General features: G+C 48.2%; 1 protein-coding gene and 1 long non-coding RNA gene across 5 annotated transcripts; one reads left to right on the forward strand and one right to left on the reverse strand.

The window, feature by feature from the left end:
- Nucleotides 1–199: 199 nt before the first annotated feature.
- Nucleotides 200–15,991, reverse strand: mgaa (MAX dimerization protein MGA a). Of its 4 annotated transcripts, none has more exons than XM_029832968.1 (21): nt 15,834–15,991; nt 12,641–13,780; nt 10,252–11,998; nt 9,974–10,064; nt 9,143–9,250; nt 8,442–8,570; nt 8,136–8,270; nt 7,159–7,943; nt 6,414–6,684; nt 5,825–5,940; nt 5,680–5,754; nt 5,517–5,613; nt 4,983–5,350; nt 4,446–4,757; nt 4,078–4,357; nt 3,387–3,653; nt 2,657–3,273; nt 2,107–2,229; nt 1,920–2,028; nt 1,436–1,759; nt 200–1,290 (listed from the first exon to the last, which is right to left on the reverse strand). In XM_029832968.1, the coding sequence occupies exons 2-21, from the start codon at nt 13,708–13,710 to the stop codon at nt 650–652; spliced, it is 7,665 nt and encodes a 2,554-aa protein (XP_029688828.1). In that variant the 5' UTR covers nt 13,711–13,780; nt 15,834–15,991; the 3' UTR covers nt 200–649. The 4 variants fall into 4 exon arrangements, with proteins under 4 accessions (XP_029688828.1, XP_011618271.2, XP_029688829.1 ...); XM_011619969.2 differs by having other exon boundaries at nt 8,148–8,270; nt 9,143–9,253; XM_029832969.1 differs by having other exon boundaries at nt 200–1,287; nt 9,143–9,253.
- A 92-nt stretch (nt 15,992–16,083) lies between these two features.
- Nucleotides 16,084–18,366, forward strand: LOC115248903 (uncharacterized). Its single transcript, XR_003887624.1, has 2 exons — nt 16,084–16,221; nt 17,588–18,366. It is a non-coding gene; the product is annotated as an uncharacterized lncRNA (long non-coding RNA).
- Nucleotides 18,367–18,374: the final 8 nt, after the last annotated feature.

Raw genomic sequence — 18,374 nt, forward strand, 5'->3', positions numbered from 1 at the left:
CCTGACGCACTTCCGCCGCGCCACGCAGCAGCGTCAAAAGACAGCGCCGCGCCGCGACCGCACCGCGCAGCCGCAAGCAGCAGTGATACGATTCTTAAACCAGCAAGTGTCTTAAGCTTTTCTTAAGCTTGTGTTCTCTTTCTGCACTTTGTTTCGATATATTCTTATAATACCAGAATGATAATAAAAAAAATCTGAATTATTGTCAAACTTTTATGTTACTCGAGTCAGACGTGTCTGTAAACATACTTAAATCCGTTCAACTTGTACAAAAATACACATTTAAAAAAAAAGAAAAAAGAAGACATCAGTGAAGAGGTTCCAGGTGAGACCAGCTAACACCAACTAATGATTTTCCCTTTTCATCTTTAATATGAAGATGTCAGGAAACCCATGGGATCTGGGTCACACTTTCACCTCATCAACCACCTTCTGAGTGAGGTAAACTGTCAAAAATATCCGATATATTTCCTTAATTGGTTCAATATTATTCTAGAAGCAGCTCGTTATGGAGAGAAGAAAACAGGCAATGTCATTAGAGGCACTTTGGGACTTTTTGTCTGTTAAATGTCTGAAAACTGAAACTTGTTTTTGTTTCCGTCATTGTGAAAAATAAATAAAGACCAAAGTCATACGATTGTAACGTCACTCAGCTCGGTAGGGTTCCCCGCAAACCCAGAGGAACCAGTCTGGGCATTGGCCTGCTGGTGGTGTCCACCACCGTGGCCCCACCAACCCTCATCTGAAGCAGAGGGGGGGGAACCAGGGCGCCACCATTTGTGATGTTCCCATTGGTGGGTCCTGGCAACAGTTTGTGCTCAGAACACTGCATTCTGTCATCAAGGCCCGCCTCTTCCGTCTCCGAGGTAACGGGTTCATCAGAATCTGAATCCAGCCGCAGGAGCCACGAGCTGTGGACAGACTCCTCCTGTAGGTGTGCAGTGTCCATTGGCTGGTTCATGAGGACATCATCAGTCAAACTCTCCCAGTTGGAGTCTTTACAGGGCTCCTCGGACGACCCCCTGACCCCTTCCACTGCCAGCTCACCAGCACCCGGACCAGGACACAAAGTGGGACCTTTAGATGAAGGACATGATGGTAAGGTCTCAGAGGGGTGGCCCAGGCCTCGGCTCTGGTCTGAAGACCGCTCAGGTCCTGGAGGGACCAGCAAGATGTGAGGAGGAGGAGGAGGAGGAGCAGCAGGAGGAGGAGGAGAGGGTAGATTTGCCGGGACCTCCTGCTGCTGCAGCGTACTTGATGGTTGAACCAGCAGGTTGTTCAGCTTTTCTACTGTAAACAAAATGAAGATCAGCGGATCATTTCTGACGTCACCACTACCTGACAGATCAGACCATAATACCAAAGCACGTTGGCGGTTCTACCTTTGTTCATCAGTGAGTTGCCAGCCTGAGCTGTTAGCATCCTGCAGTCTTACCTTCTTTGTCATTGTTGGATGGTGTTGGAGGTTTCCTTCTGTGGGACAGGATGTTGGGGACTGTCCTTTCATTGTTGCACGATGCATTGTGGGAGACACCGGGCTTAGCCGGAGGGGGCTTCAGTGCTTGAACAGGTGTTGGGACAGGAGGAGGAGGGGCCTGCAGATTGTTGTGTGGCTTAGAAAATGGTTCAACTGGGATGCAAGACTGTTTCCCAGCCGGAGTAGCAGAAGCGCCCCCCCTGGCTGCTGGCAGCTGATTGGCTGCGTGCTGCTGCTCCAGGATCTGCTGTTCGGACGACGCATTCAGCTGCTCCCTCTCACCTGCGGACACATATGCAGACTTGTAGTTCCACCTACAAGCTGAAACCATTTTCCCTCGAAGGAAAAACAGTGAGTGATCAATGCGCGTTGATCTGATCTGTAGGGATCAGAGGTGGAAAAGCAAGAGGAGGCGTCACATGACAGGAAGTTTCAATCTCACCCGAAGAAGACACGGCGTCAATCAGTCGGTCCCTTTTTTTCATCAAACGGCGCTTCTTCTTCTTCAGCTTTGACTCAAGTGTCACCAACTGCTGAATCTCCTGCACTGCCTTTACACACACACACACACACACACAGAGAGCGTCAAATCAATGTTGACGTAGGTGAGAGGAGGATGTGGGCCAGACCTTCTGCAGGATGGAGGCCTTGGATGTCCTGTCATCGATGGAGCCCAGCTCCGTCCTCAGAGAGTCAAACAGCAACCTGATCTTTGTCCGACGAAGTTTCTCCAACGTGTTCTGTAACAGTCGCTACACACACACACACACACAAAATAGGCAAAACAATGTTTCACCCTGCTGTCAGCAGCAGCACTCTCTAACACCGAGTGTCAATTAAATACAGCTCATTAAAGCCTAAAACTGCAGCTTCTCAATATGAAAACATTTCCAATGTTTTACAGCATTAAAAAGAATATTTTGAATGCTGTAGGGATTTTTAAAGAGTTTCAAAGCTGATGGCAGTAAATATTAGGAAACCCTAGCAAATGCTTTAGCATCTAGCTAATATGTTATTATTCATAAGCTTATCGGCAAAATCCAATAATTTACCTCAATAAGGGTAAGACACGTGCACCGTGTTCACGCACTACTAAAACCCTAAACATGAGGCAAGAGACAGTATCGTCCACCTCCCAGCAGGGGGAGACAAAAGCGATAAACAAGAACGTCCTCTTACGTTTTTTCTTAGAGGACCCGTTGCTTCATCTCTGCCCACGTCACCACCCTCAGAGTCCGAGGACTCGTCGCCACTGGAGGATTCTTCCCGCCCTGCCTGAGGCGCGCGCCTGGCCCCGCCCTCTGTGTCGTCGGGCCTCGTGTCCTCGTTTACACAGATGATGTCCAGGTCCGATGGGTTGCAGGCCAGCTCCAGCTCAGAGCCAGTCTGCTGCGTAGAGGAATGAAGAGCCGGACCAGACGCGTCTTCTGGCGTCTTCACTGTTGGAGGAGGGGGCGGAGTCACCTTCTGTTCAACTGCGAGTCTGCTGGGGTCCAGTGGAAGCGCACAAGTCACGGATTTGATGCTTGGCAAGGAAGAGGAGGCGGCGGGGAGGGTTTTGAAGGTACATTCATTTTTCTGAGACAGCAGAGCGGCAAGAGAGGGGAGGGGGCCTAACAGAGAGGAAGTAGGCGACGTCCTTGTGGAGGAAGAGCAGGAGCTGGAGGTTGTGAAGGTATTGGCGGAGGAGGAGACGGTGGAGGCGGCAGTCACGAGGTTGGTGATAACTGAGGTGAGTGGAGGCGCCTTGGAGACGTTCTGACGAACCAGCACAGGGTGTGAGGGGGGCAGGGCGCCTGAAGGAGGAAACAAGGAGTCAGACTGACCTGCTGACCTCTGGAAAGCTCAACGAGAGAAGGGCTCATGTTCAGACATGATCAGCAGACGATGAGGCCCGACCCGGTCTCACCTGTCTGACCAGCCTGCTTCAGCTTGAGCTGCCTCAGCTGGCTCATGGGAAGCAGCCGGTAAAGCTGCCCGTCTGGTCTGCGGAAATACTGGACGCCTGTGGTGGACTTGACCGGGTACAGGACTATCTTCTGACTGGTGGAGGTGGGGGTTGGGACCGGTGCCATCGGAACCATCCCAGAAGAAGATAGGACTGGAACCATGAACATCTTAGAGGCTTTATTGGGCTGATTAAGGGGTTGGGTCAGATTCGTGATGACCTGCGAGGCTGGAACAACAGATGCAGAAGAGACTCTCTCAATCTAACACAGAATACAGAACTTTTAAATGTCGCATGTTGTGAGGGAGCCTTCCCGGGCCCCCACGAACATCAGCACCCCCGGAGGACATCTCATTAATCATTTATCCACCATGAAAGTGGCAAAGTTTTACTGACCTCCTGAGGCTCTAAAACCCTCCTAATTCACTGATCATAGTCTGTTTTCAGGTTCATAAAAACATCACGGAGCAACTTTGTCTTATTCTGTCACTTTGACAACATCTTGATCGTATCGTCACAACAACTCTCCACACTTGTCTGCTCCACTGAACCATTAGAACCACCCCACAGTTCCTGGTACTCCTACAGAACCATGCAACAGGGAGGCAGCCTGCAAGCGAGCCATTCAGTTGAACTCTGGCTGCTTACGTACCTGTGGTTGTGGAGGGGATGGTGACTTTCACAGAAGGCTTGGGTCCCGGTGGGGGGTTCCCAGTAAGACCAGAATTCTCCACAGAAGCCTGGATGGTCTGAGGAGCTGGATCTGAACTCTGGAACTGAAGAGTTTGAGACAGCACTGAAGATAAAGAAGGCGGCCGCTTGTTGCTGGAACCTACGCGGCCTGTTAGGTAGGCTGCCAGCCGATTGGCTGGGTGGAGGGCCCCCATCTTCCCCAACTGGACCTTAGCCATCGGGTACAACTTCCCATTCACCTGTGGGCACGACAAGGTCAGCATCTCTGAATCAAACAGTAGTGCAGGGGCGGACTTAAACTGAGTGAACGGTAGGTTAGACGTTAACCTTGATGGCGTGATCTCCTTCTCCAGGCTGCTTGCGGGTTGCCGAGAGGAATCCAGCAGGAGAGATTCCGGTCAGGAAAGGAAGACCCATGTCGGCCCTTCTTTGGTCATCCTTTCCCCTTCCTCTTTTTTTAGCGTCTCGACTGACGGCCGCTCTGCCTTCACACTTTGATGCTGAGCCCACCTCCACCTCTGGGACGCCGTCTCCTGCCACGTGCCGCTCCTCGTCCAGATGCTCCACCTCTTCAGGCTCTATCTCCCGTTGCCAGTCGTCAAAATGCACCGACTGTTCATCAGCAGCCGCCTTCACCACCTGCGAGGAAGAAGAAAACAACTGCCTCATGACAGTGCGACTGCAAAGGATGATGGGATACATTGCCTGGTTCGGGAGCACTTGCTGTGCTACTTTATACACCGCATTATGGGATACATTGAGTGCACTAAATAGGTTACAGAGTGATTTCAGACAAAGCCTGAGTGACCTAAGAAACCAGGAAATGGCACCTGTGGTGACAGGAAGTGCTTCCTGCTCCAATACCTGTGCCGTTTCTCTTGATGCTGCTGAGTTTTCTGGCTCCGGTTTGGGGGTGGAGATGTGGATCTTGTATTGAATGCAGCAGTCGGTGCCACTCCCCTCAGTGGTCTGAAGGACAGGACTGATAAAGTACTGCCTGATCCAGAAGGGCTTGTCCAGCTGGTCACAGGCCATCCTTTCACACAGCTCCTTCAGCACCAGGTTCCGGTCATTGTCACTTGCCCACATGCACTCAGCCAAGATGATCAAACGCTTTGAGGGCTTTGGCGGTGGCTCTTCAGGTGGTTCCACCTGTGGTTCACCTGGGGAACTGGGCTGGGGACTGGTCCCCACGGACTGAAGGTCGGGGAAACCTGGTGTAGGCGGTTTACCTGCAAAAATGGTATAACGACAATGAAAAATGTCTTCTGATCAGACCTTTCCACCACAGATTTCAGAGGGGACATGTTTCCATCTTTATGGACAACAAACCACCTGAAATCAGTTAAAATGAGATCACAGGATGTGGGATTGATAATCGGGTCATCAGTGACCGACCTGTCGGACTGGCACTAGTTCTAGTCTCTGGCTTCGGGTCTCCCTGCCTTCTAGATTTGGGCGGAAGCTGTTTTGACTTGAGCCCGTTTGGTGCCACCTGTGGGAGAGAGCGAGACTGTCAGAATCAGAGGCTGGTCAGTGATGGCGTGTTGATCCGGCTCACCTCATCTGTGCGGCGACTCTTTTTACCACGGAACACCCTGACGCGGGCGCAGCTGCTCTGCTCTGCTCTTTTCAGCTGCAAACATAAACGTCCAGGTTACAGCCAAAGACAGCAGAACCTGCAGGTGAAGAACGCAGCTACTTACCATGTTGTGTCGTTTGGGAATGTGAACTGGATCTGGATCGTGGTCCCTGTCGTTCCTCTTCCACAACGTCCGCACACGGTCAGCAGGCTGGGAAACGCTGTCAGCCTCCTTAAGGACTGAGATAACAAAAGCCAGGTGGTCACATGATGGCATTACAAGATGACAGTGAGAGGAAACCATGTTGTTCAAATATTAGCAAGCATGTAGCCTTATTAGCTTGAGGCTTTTAGCTTTTTTTAGCAACAGGATGAGTTCACACTAGGGCCATTTCTTCAGCAAATCTACGTCATCGATATACAACATACGCACGGGGCAACGGGGTCAATTATTGTTTATGTATGGCTTCAGCAGCGTATTAACATGGACCACTTAATTGACTTTGTTATTTATTTGTAGTTCACTTCTCAGATCAGTCCATCCCGTAAACATCCAGATTTATTGATCACGCTAGGCAGTGTTTTGTGTGTTTCATTCATCATGACTGTATTTCGTCTGCTGTGTATGGAATTGTGCACGTGTGCAGTTGAAAGTGCTGCGACCAGGGACACAGTTAGACAGTTAAACAGGGGACAGATGGGTTCCTACTAACCATAGGCCATCTTCATCCTCCTTTTCTTCTTCCTCTTCTTGCTGTGATGCGAGGGGCTCGAGTCAGACCCGTCTAGGTTTTTGAGGAGGACCACCTTTTGTTTCAGGCAGCTGCAGCCCAACATGCAGGCCGGCCGGCCACAGTGGCTGATCCTGGAGCAGTAGCCCAGGCTGGAACAGACACAGCCCAGCCTGCAGAAGTCATTCAGGCAGGGGGGGGCCCGCCTGCATGCCAGCTGGATGGGGGCAGTGGGATTCTCCCTGACAAAGCCCTAAAGACAAAACACAAAAAGATTAAACATTTGTTTCTCCATATTTATTCACATTATTTGTATCTATTCGCCACCAGGTCAGACAATGGACCATCAACCTCTGTGACGTGTGAAGACCTGCACACCCTAACCTATGCTGGACTCACCTCACTGGCTCAGCTGGAACTTTGCTTGCTGCTCTCTGGTTCCCAAGCATTCCTGAGAAAGACACTGAACCCTAAAATAGCTCCTAAAGCAGTCCCTTTGGTGAGTGTGTGTGCATGTGTGGTTATTCTGCCCCCAGTGTGTGTGAGTGGGAATGCAGACTTGATGTAAAGATCAGCTCATTTAGATTTAATACTTGAGCTACTGACATGTTTGATCAGATTTTTGGTCAGGCAACGCCAGGAAAATCGCCTGACTGGACCGTGTTAATGGCCGACGTTATCACTGCTGCGTTAGTTTAGCCCTGACTACCTCCAAGTAATGACTTACCATCAGAGTGAAGAGGGACGTCAGGGCGATGCTGGCCCTCTCCTCGGTCACAGTGGTCCTGTGTCGGCCCTCCCAGATCACCCCATCCTCCAGGTCTTTCTGTCTAAGCAGAGCACGGGTCATTCCATGAGCTCCACCCTCCTGGTGGGGTGGCACAGCAGCCGTGTCCTCCTTCTGTGCGGCAGACTTGGGAATGTTGAGGTCTCCAAGTTCCGAGTCAGAGTCCAGCGGTGCCATGTCCTCGGACGTACTGGGCAGAGTGGTAGGGGTCTGAGGGAGGGTGACAGTCTGTGGCGTGGGGTTGGGTTTGAGATGCTTTTTCTTCCTCTTGAGGGTAGGGGGCTCTGGAAGAACAGGGTCCGGTTGGGCGGGTGCAGGATGTGTATCAATGATATTCGATTCTACTTGTCCAAGAGAAGCAGAGCTTGCTTTTGGTTTGGGTCGGTTGTGTTTGGGACCCCTCTGCTTTGCGGGTTCCTTCCTGAAGTTCCTGGTCTCTTTTAGGCTAAGTTTGGGTCTCTTAGAGGGGGGGATAAAGCCAGAGATCAGTTCAGAGGTGGCTGAACCCGTCTGCTTCTGCATCACACTGTGGAGGGTCCGGACGTAGCTGGTGCTCTTGGTGGGCAGCTCGTAGGCCAGAGGTGGAGCGATATCTACGACAGGCTGAGAGAAGGTGGAGGCCCGCTCATCGATCAGCCTGCCCTCATTCTCCAGGTACTCGTCCAACATGTCACTGCAGAACGCAGACAGGTTCTTCTTCTGTGAGTCAGACCCTGCAGCAACAGCTGGAAGACCACCAAAACCAGAACCATTGTAACTCTGAGGCCACAGCCTGGCTGATGACTGACTAAGAATAAAACAGGTATCGGTTCCATTCACAATGGGTTCATATTTAGAAATATGGAAATACTGAGTATTCCCAACTGTCTGGTGGAGTTATTGTTATGAACCACCGACACTGTGACTGTGTAACACACCAGAGACATCACCTTCAGCTGTGGGAGGATTTGGGGTGGATGTAGCCTCTGCTGGCGTAAATTTCTCCCTCCAACCTTTAATCTGAGTGACATCTGTTGTTTTTCCTGTACGGGACACAAACGCTGAACAAGCACCTGCAGACAGTGAAAGCAGAGAAGAAAAGTCACCCCAACCGATGTACAGACAGAAATAATGTGGAAATATCTTTTAACATGTTTTTGTGTTCATCCGCAATCCTCAAAAAGAGGTTAAAGGAATGGAGCTCTCGTTCTGTCCCTGAAATCACTGGTGCTGCAGCCACTAACCATGAGCTGGATGGAGCTCCTGGACGACTGGCTCCAGGGAGGTTCTGGGGGGAGGAATGGGAAGGTGGACTCCCAGATACTGCAGGTCTATGGCCAGAGTTGGATCCAGCAGGTTCATCTTTAACCCCACTGAACAAACACACCAAGACGTTAGCAAAACCTGTTATCACGATAGAGGGATGACAACTAGCAGCTAACACTGGATTCGACACAAACACCATTAAAAATCATTCACTTCTGTTATTTCTGTACAGCATTCTGTCAAAATAAGACGTTTGTATCATTTGCCTGGATCTCTTTGACTTTTATCCCCCAGAAATTTGTCTACATGTGGAAAATTAATCCTTGTCTTCGGTGTGGTTTGTGGTTCCACAGCACCTCCAGGTTCTGGAAAATTCATTTATAACATTTCTTCTAAATGAACTTGTTTCACTGTGTCATCCATATTTAGCTCCAGCATCTGGGTGACTATTCATCCACATCCATCCCACTAAATTTAGTCCCCGACAAGACGCTGAAAAGAGCCTGCACCCGAGTGTCCAGCCGGTTTCTCTTCTTTAGCTCCATTTTCTAAATGAAGCTGGTAGAAATAAAGCAGCCCTGCACTGGTTGAAACTTGGAGTGTTTTTTCCTGACTAAGTTACATTTTCGGGGTTTAGGGAGAGGTTGAGCTAATGGAGATGCCCATAGAAGGATCCTACCTTCCTGCAGCACTGGGTGGATCACCTGTCTGTGTCTCATAAGCTTCAGATCTCTGAGGAGAATCTTCTCAAAGGAGCTGATCTTCTCCTCCAAACTCAGTGTGGTGTCTGCTGAAAACCAACAACAGTTAGCATGCTTGAAAGCCCCGAGCGCATGTGACACACCCGTCATGTAGTGCTAAATCCTGTTTTTGCAAAATCCCCAATGACCTCACCCACTCTCTCACTCTTAAAAGACCTTGGAATACCGGATCACCTCAAAGATGATTGGGGGTGACCCAAATAATGCAAATGGGTGTAAATATTCAGCTTTTGGCTCAGGAGACCTTCAACTCTACACATTTTCCTCTGCGGATTTCCCTCTCCAACTCCTCTGTAGTAGGTTTTTAATATTTTATTAGACTTTAATAAACAAACACAATAAAAACACATTGCACTTTCTCTAGCTAACATACGGTGCGTCACACCCCGACTTACTGGAACATTACCGTAGGTAGCGCAGTAAAGGCACAGGCCCGTTCCTGTATATGACAGAAGGCTACTGAGAACAGGTGTAGGCATGTTTGTAATCTGCCCTGACAACTCCCAAAAAGCTGAATACTGGATGTTGTGGTTTAATGTTATGAATTGACTCAAAAACGTGGGTCTCTTCTGTTATATTGAAGAACATGGCTACACTCCTTCAGACAGGAGCACTAAACCATTGAACCGTTGCATTTTGTGGTCCACACCTCATCCCAGAGAACATCTGAGCCTGATGGAAATGTGCCACAGGGAAGCTCAACTCCACAAACATACCCCTGCTGAGGTGTGTGTTTAGACGTTTGTTACCGTTCTCAGGTATGTGGGTAGTTTCCTGCACGTCCAGCGACGCGTTGGGCTGCGGGGGCTTCTCTTCCCCGAGGTGAAGCTGGAGGGCCTCCTGAAATATGCAATTGTATTGAACAAGACCCTGAACATTACAGCTCAGGCCTCATTACAGGACAACATATTAAAGCCAAGTGCCTCACAGTTGGCTCCATGTTAGGTTCAGTCCACTCTAAAAGGTGAACTGGTTTGAAATTAGCAAAGAAAACATATCTAATCATACAAGTTAGATTTACCGATACCTTTGAAGTGAATGAGACAAATAACTGCTCCTCCACCTCCTCCAGGTTAGGCTGCATGCTGGTGTAGGTGGAGTTCTTTACATCCACCCCATTCTTCAAAACTTTGTGTCGCCGAGACTTCTTGTACTTGTAGCGTTTGTTGGCTACTTCCTGCTGCGATCTGTCTTGCCTGTGATCCTCTACAGCACTTGGAGAAGGGCAGGAAACAGCCACTGGCTCCGAGTTTGAGAAGTCCAACCCCATCCCAAGATCATCGTTGGAGAAAAAGTGTACAAGGTCTGTCAACGAAGGTGTGGGTGATAATCCGTTTCCATCCAGTGACGAGAAAGTTGGAGACAACGGCAGCTGAAGAGGGGACAACTCGCCAGGGAAGGGTAAAGAGTGCTCCTCATTCTCTTGAAAAGGAAGAGCTATTTCAGGGGGAGGTGTGGCGCCGACAAATGTCTGAGGTTCAGGAGCCTGGGGAGGCAACAGAGGTGGTGCAGCTAAAGAGAGAGTCTGTGCTGTTGGTTGATATGAGAATGGAGTATCTACGTAGTGCTCGTGTAAGGGTATGACTGTGTGCCACTTAAAGACAGATGAGTTACTGTGTCCTTTCTCCTCGTCTTCTTTTGTTTCAAAGGTAATGGAGTCAAGCTGGACTGCCTGGGAGCATGCTAGGGAAACTAAAGGCTCTGGAGAACTTGCTGGCGAAAAGGATTCAAAGCAAAATGATGAGCACTCCGGGTCAGGAAGCAGTGGCATCATGGGTGGGGAGTCTGAAAGTAGTGCGGAGGACTTTGCTTCTAGTTGCAGAGCATCTGCAGGAGCCGGCAATTTGTCATGAGGGGGTGACAAATTACCCAGCAAAGAGACAACAGTTGAAGTAGTGATGGGTATGGGCTTCCCAGGGCTGCAGGGTTGTTCGGTACTGGGTAACAATGGTGCATCTGGTACTGCTGCCTCAGGACCTTTCTCCTCAGCAAATGAAATGGAGGTCAAGACAGTTCTTGATTCCTTTTGGCTTTTGTTGTCTCCAGCCTCTGGACATGATGGACTGGAAGGCCAATGTACAATTTCTTCTTCATGTCCAGTAAATGTCTGGACCAGTTCATCGGGATCAACCTTTGTATTGACGCAAGCAGCACTGTCACTGTCACACTCTCGGACAGTGTCAACTTCCTGTTGGGTATCAATGGTGACACAGCTGGAATGTGGACTTTCAGAAACTGCAGCAGAGCTTTGAGGTTCTGATGGGAATGGAGGTGTTTGAGAGTCAGACTTGCTACTGGCCTTTTTGGATTTTGCCAAATGCTGCTTCAGGAAGAGGGCCAAGGCTGGCAAAGGTAATGGTGCGGGACGTTTATTTTTCCTTGCATTCTCCTCTGATGGTCCACTATTGTGGCAGTCTGAGTCCACAGACTTCTGGGGTACTTCTAAAGCCACACCATCACCGACGTCAGAATCATGTTCCAAATCCAATCTACAGTTTGGGGATTTCAGAGGTTTCTCCTCATCCTTCTTTATTGCAGGATTAGGATCACTTTTCAATTGAGGTGGTGTCCCAGGATATGCTTCTTCAGAAATATGATCCCTCTCCGAATCATCTTGTCCTTTGTTCTTGGAGGAGTTGTTCTGTGTGCTCCTTGGCTCATTTCTGAGAGAGGGACTAGAACCGTCCCCCTGGTGCTCCAGGCTGCATCTCTGCAGGGAAATATGAGCCTCGCGGATAATTTCAGAAAATAGTTTCTGAGTAGGACATGGGTTGCTGGAGAAAAGATTCAAACAATGAAATTACATTAGTGGCACCAGAATTCTGGGACACAAGCCCACACGATCAAATCAGTCCCCACAATTGAACCAAATCAGCCTCTGAACTTCCAACCATTGGTTCAGGTGGTGGAAGAGAACGTTGTGACGGCGTACAATCATCTCCTCAAAACAAGTTTCTGTGCGACAAAATGTTTTTCCTGTTCCCATAATTTCTGTAGCTCCAGTTTTAAGATGACAGCTAGAGCTTTAATTACAAGAAAGAGGACAAAGTTGACTTGCTGCAGTGCAACTGGACCCTTATTATTATTAGAACAAGTCCCAAAGGCTCCTTTAATGCTAAAACCAAAAAACGCGGAACCCTTTGAGGTGAACTCTGCTAGAGAACTGACATGCGGTTGCCTTTGCATTGAAGCACTTAGCTACCGTGACCTGGATGAGTGAGAAACCCCACAGCAATAATAAAGCACAGGGTCTTTACCAGGTGATCGAATACAGACACACCGTGATGGATCCGAAAAAATACCAGGAGTATTCAATATCAACCAACAATATCAACATGTGCATGCGTGGAAGCCCAGGGTTGATTCAAATGATTTGAAAATGTGAATAGTGTTTTTGATCAAAGTTGGACTCTTACCAGTTCTCAGGAACCGTGGAAGTGGACTCCGTCTTTGCAGTTTTCTCCTGAAGGTCTTTACACACTGTTGAGTCTGCTGTTTTCGTTGCTTTTGGTTTATGGTTTGCAAGCAAAGACTTCAAGCTTTTCCTGAGTGGATGTTGCTCATTATCATTCTGTCCTCCAGCTTTGTGCAAGTCTTTCCCAGGTTTCAGTTTCAGGCTCCAGGAGTTTCCTTCATCCTTCAGGCCCTTCATAAAGGGGTTGTAGTCCACTTTAAGTTGAGCAAATTGGGAGTTCTGGTAGGAGGTGACAGCCATAAACTCTGTCTGGGGGAAAACAAACGTGATAACTCCAGGGCCATTTAACCTAATGTCTTTAGCGGCCTTGTCCGTTTGGATCACGTGGAGTCGTGGTATGTAGCGATGCATCGGGTGTAAGATGATATGCCCATCTTGGTTGGTACAGTTGTTTGTGACCTTCAGTTTGTAGAAAGAGACTGGAGTCTGCATCCAGTGCTGACCCGTCGAGGGGGACTCTGGATGAGGAAATGGTCGACTCTTGACTGGATGTTCAGCTTTTCCAACAACCTGCCAGCTCTTGCCAGTCCACTTGTAACGGCTATTGTCTAAAGGTTGGATATCCATCAGGAGAGAGTATCTCCTGCCAGGCTGCAAGCCAGAAATTCGAAAGCGGCAGTATGGAAACATCCTGCTTCCCTGTTTGGTTAAAATCATCTCCGTTTTACACCTGAAGAACTCATTCCACATGTTGTTGTTGTCCAGTGTCACTCTGACACCTTTGCAGATGTTGTCAGGTGAAAGGTTTTCTGTCTGAAGGTTTGAACTTGCAGGATGTTTCACTGAAGTTAATCCAGGACGGGTTTGGGTGGCTCCCTTTAATTGTGGCATGCTGGCTTTACTCATCGAATCGTCCATTTCGTTGATTTCAAGAATACTTGATTCAAGCCCAGATTTTTTTGGCTTTCCTGATTTGGGAACAGTCAGGTATTGTGGGGGAGGCTCCCCAGTAGGGGTAGCTACCCCTTCCTGATGAAACACCATTTCCTTTTGCTTCTTCATAGAAGCCATGAACAGATCGAAGACATCAAAAAAATGAGTGGCTCATGGTTTTTTTGTACATCTCTGTTCAAGTCCAGGCCTGAAGGGAGAAGAAAAAAATCTCTTCTTAGCTTATAAACACCGACAAGACAAGACACTGAAACAATTACAAAATTAGATGAACATAAATTATTCTATAGCTCAAACCTACTTTTACAACACACTGCTATAGACAGGGCGATGTTGCCAGTAGCAGCATTAAGGCGGAACACATCAAGTTGAGTTGCACTTTAGTGTCCTCCAAACGCAGTCACTCGACTGATACGTCAAATACTCCATTTCAATGTCATCAAACTAAAAAGACATCCAACCAAGTGACCTTGGAGTGGCCCACATGTGGGTCTAATGGAGGTTTACTTTCTGGTTCTCTCCCTCATAATAGGTACAGATTCTCCATCACTCTTTAAGCGCTGAGCTTAACAACACCTTCCCAGTCGTCAGAGGCATCTTGGTGACCTTCCTAACCCACCCTTCTTCTTCCTTCAATGACTCAGTTTCTGAGGATGAGCTGACTCTGGCAGATTGCCATTTGTGTTATGTTCCTTCAAGTCTTTGTGCTGGACAGGACTGACCTCGAGCTGAGAAATTTCTGGACACCCTTTGATTCTTCAACGAGTCAGTACATGTGCATACACAGCTTGGTTGGGCTGCAGTTGTAGCTCGGAAGGTCGTGCCCGTATTTGTGCACGGGAGCACAAGCGATCTACTGGTGAAATCATGTGGCCTTTGCTACGAGACCTGGTGATTTGAACTTGTGGGTATTGAGCCAGTTCCAGCAATCACTGGTACTCCAGCAAGTCAGCAACTCAGAAGTAAACTGAGACGATATAATCCTGTCCATATATTTAGAAATGTTCAGACACAAACAATTTATTGGGACATGTTAAGGACATGCTAAATAGCAACCCTCTGGATGGCTGTAAATCCTTTTACGTCACTGTGAACCAACTGGGCTTTTAGCACGCTAGATATTCAGTTTGAGCCACAGAATCGGAGTCGAGCCATCGCCCACAGCGTCTTCGAGATGGTCACACTTAACGACCGAGGCTAGCTGCACGGACGACTGTCTCGCTCATATTTGGGGAGGAGAGCCAAAAGTTACAGAGGAGCCTTTATTGGATCTTATTTATAAACTGTATAAAAATATAAACCAAGCTCGGCAGTCGGTCGTGCTATATTAAAAAAGATGGCGTCAGCTTGTCGCTCCCGCAGCTGCGATTGTTGCTAACAGACATTGTTTGGTGTGTGCACATCATCAGCATTGCTCAAGCTCAAAAACCTTACTGTGGCTTATCATTTGATAAAATATTTCCTATCCAGTGAACAAAGTCATTAGGCAACATGAGCAGAGTAAATATTCACACATCCGTTTGGCGTTGAGCGGTGTTGCTAATGGAACTGGTGACGTTTCAACGGGAGTTCAAAATGTTTTTGGCGCGCTGCTTCAGGGTGTAATAATCCAGTCAATTGCAATGTCATGAAATATCTTGGCAATATTTGCACTTAAAATGTAGCTGCAGGACATTTATTAAAATTCTGCTGACGATCACCTGACTTCTAAAATAAAAATGATAATTAATAGTGACAAATCCAACGCCTCTTTGTTTTCCACTACAAACCCTGAAATACCAGCCTGTTCTCCATCTGGTCGTCATGGTCCAGGAGATGATTTTGTTTTCACTTCCCCTACATGGAGCAATTAATTTGTTTTTAAAGAACAAAAAACCATGCACCAAATTTAGAAACGTTGGCCTAAGCTCTCAGCAGCCACCACGTTTCCCCCCACTGCTGATTAATGGATTACTTTAGCACCAATGTTTGCCATTGTGACCATGCAGGCGCTGCATGTTTACACGGACCTCGACGATCGAACCCGCTTGAAAAATGCCAACAGTTCACGTATGGATCCTCCTAAAAACTGGACGGGTTTGGCTCACACGCTTTAATTCAAACGTATGCCGAGGACGAGAGCACAGCTAACTGTCAGCAGCAGGCCTGGTGTGAGCCCAACATGGCTTCCATGAAAAATAAAGGCAGCCTGGCGTGGTGAGATCCACCGCGGCCATGTGCTCCACTCGCGGCACACTTGTTACCTTCTGCGTGCTCCCACACGTCACGGATTTCAACGGGGTGACAAGAATCCAAACGCTTAGGCTCGCTTTCCCCGTCTGTAGGAACTCCGCGGACATCCTGGATATTTTTCAACTGAGGGGGGAAAACTGTATTCGGTGTCCCTGACGTCATCGCCCGTCCACCAGCTCCCGGCAGTGCGCAGCCTCGGTCGCCATCTTGTCTGTAACTACCTGGTTCCGACGTCTTATCCGCGGCTGTCAGCACCCGCTCCGGACATCGGCGCGGTTTTTGGCAGGGGTGAGCGGAGACCCGTGGATTATCGGCACAGCCGCCAGACCCGTCGTGGACTGTGTGGAAACCTCGGATGGCGGTGGCACCGGGATGGTGGCGATTAGCTCTGTTAGCCGGGTAAATGCGGCATCCGTCAAACTGGACGGAGTTAGTGTTCACGGTAACATGGTGGACCTGCGCAGAACTGTTATCGGCGTCAATATCTGTGTCTACAGCTTTCATCGAGGCTGTCGCTCGTGATCCGTGGCATCTGCTTCGTAATTACGGTGGAGGTCGACTCTTTAAAACTGTTTTTAACGGGAAACGTCGCCGAGTTCTCAGTGACGATCCGATCAACTAAACGCCTCCGCCATAACAGATAGTTCCCGTATAAATAAGTGCGCAGTCTGAGACGCGTAAACAGTTCGTTCGCGTTTTACAGGAAGCAAATCCAGGGAAATTTTTTTGTGTGGAAACAGGGAAAACTCCCATTTTGTCCAACTGCAGAACAAGCCTGCCTGTGTCCTATGTGCGTAGCTTGCTGCGCGTACATGTACTGTTATAAATGCGTGTGTTGTAGCGGCAGTGACACAACTGACTTCCGGTTAGCGTCAGGGCCACAACACAAGACCGGAAGTAGCCGGAACAGCTCACTGGCATCCAGCTTGGAAAACCGAACAGTTAAAAGTACCCACGTGGTTACAGTGTGTTATTACAGTTGTGGATGAGCTAGCGGAGTTGTAATAAAAAAACACACTTCTTAACTCTTAATATGCCTAGATTATGGTCACGTGAGCAGATAGCAGAATTTGAGCTCAGAATTTAAACTGAAAAGTGTCCTTAGGAAATTCTAGGATGTGCAACGGTTGAAAAGTGGTCAAAATCAGAAGCTGGTTTGGAAAGAAAAAAAAAATTAAATGAGATGGTGAGTCTTAAATGATCAACTAAAGTCAACTAAAGCAAAAGATTGGTGTAAACGGTCTAAATTCTGGTTTAACAAATCAAACTGTAGTTCATCTACACTTAAATTCTGGGCTGTATAACAATCCATTCAGATTATTTAAAGGATTTTATGTATGGTCTTTCCACCAATCCTCTGCAACACTTCTTTCTACCAAATGGCTCAATAAACACAAAAGCGGCATTTTTGCATAGTAAATTGTTCTCAAAGTGCTTCAACACCCGAGGAGGCACCTTTGGAAATGTGTTGGCACAAACTGACAGATAAAAGCAGCAATATTTCAAATAGACTCCTACACAGTGCATAAGAGTAGAAGGAAGCAGTCTGGTGTGCATGGAGCAATTAATTTGGTCTGCTGTGCAGCAGTGGCTGGTTTTGGTGAAGAACATCAACACACTTCCCAGGTTACTGTGGGAGCGTCCATCTTCGATGAGAAGCTTGTCAGGACCAGTCGGTCTGATCATAACCCCATTTTGATCAGAGGTGGAGGCGGAGTTCACTTTTTGCCGCCTTCTCCTGACAACCAGTGTTTCTCTTTTACAGCTGTTCTGGAGATCACAAAGAGACCATCGTGTCGCTCTGACTTCCTGACCTGGTGACTGAAGATGCTCCACAAAACTCACTTGAATGCAGATTAAACATTAGCTCATGCTACGTTGATGTAACTCGACTTTAGAAACAAGGTCACATGTCTCTAGCTGCGTGTGGTGGACTCACAGCCATTCTTACTGGTATGCTACTGGTACGACCAGTATGTCAGTGGAGGTGGGATGGAGAAACTATTACAACCTGCATCAGTCAATAAGGCCAACAGAACCAGTCCAAAAGGACTTCCTCGGTGCTAGTCAATGGTGCAGACGACCAGTCAAAGACTTGAAACATCACTGTGTTCTTGTATGTTAAAGATGACGTCCAGGCTCGTCCCACGGTCCACTCACATTCGGCCAGGAATGAGCATGTGTGTCCTCTTGTCTCAGTGATGAGCTCCGGAACCCTGGACGAATAACCAGGAGCCTCCTGAAAAAACTACATTCACACGGATTTTCTATTCCACGTTCCTCCAGAAGCTTTCACTTGACACAAAAAGACCCGTCAGTATTCTGAGGAAATGGTTCAGATATCCTCCATTTAGTGACGTAGTGGCACATGTTCCACAAGCCCAGGTGAGGATGTAAACATCCAAAAGGGTGCTGTGTGAGGTGGCGTTAGCGTTCCACCGCTGGGCCGCTCAGAAGTTCTACAACAGGTGCTGCTGTCAAAGTTGTTCACGTGTGCTGAAAATGACTGAATAAAGTTTCCAGCTGTCGGTGTCGGAATCATTCAGAGGTGT

Source organism: Takifugu rubripes, chromosome 2 (assembly GCF_901000725.2).
Source record: "Takifugu rubripes chromosome 2, fTakRub1.2, whole genome shotgun sequence".
NCBI lineage: Eukaryota > Metazoa > Chordata > Actinopteri > Tetraodontiformes > Tetraodontidae > Takifugu > Takifugu rubripes.

What these genes read in the sequence shown, in the direction of transcription:
- mgaa (XM_029832967.1), bottom strand. Translation starts at nt 13,710, where the DNA reads ATGGCTTCTATGAAGAAGCAAAAGGAAATGGTGTTTCATCAGGAAGGG. An exon ending in AGAGTCGCCGCACAGATGAG is followed by an intron (nt 5,614 to 5,679) that starts GTGAGCCGGATC and finishes TCTCTCCCACAG; the next exon opens with GTGGCACCAAACGGGCTCAA. An exon ending in AGGCCTCCATCCTGCAGAAG is followed by an intron (nt 2,029 to 2,106) that starts GTCTGGCCCACA and finishes GTGTGTGTAAAG; the next exon opens with GCAGTGCAGGAGATTCAGCA.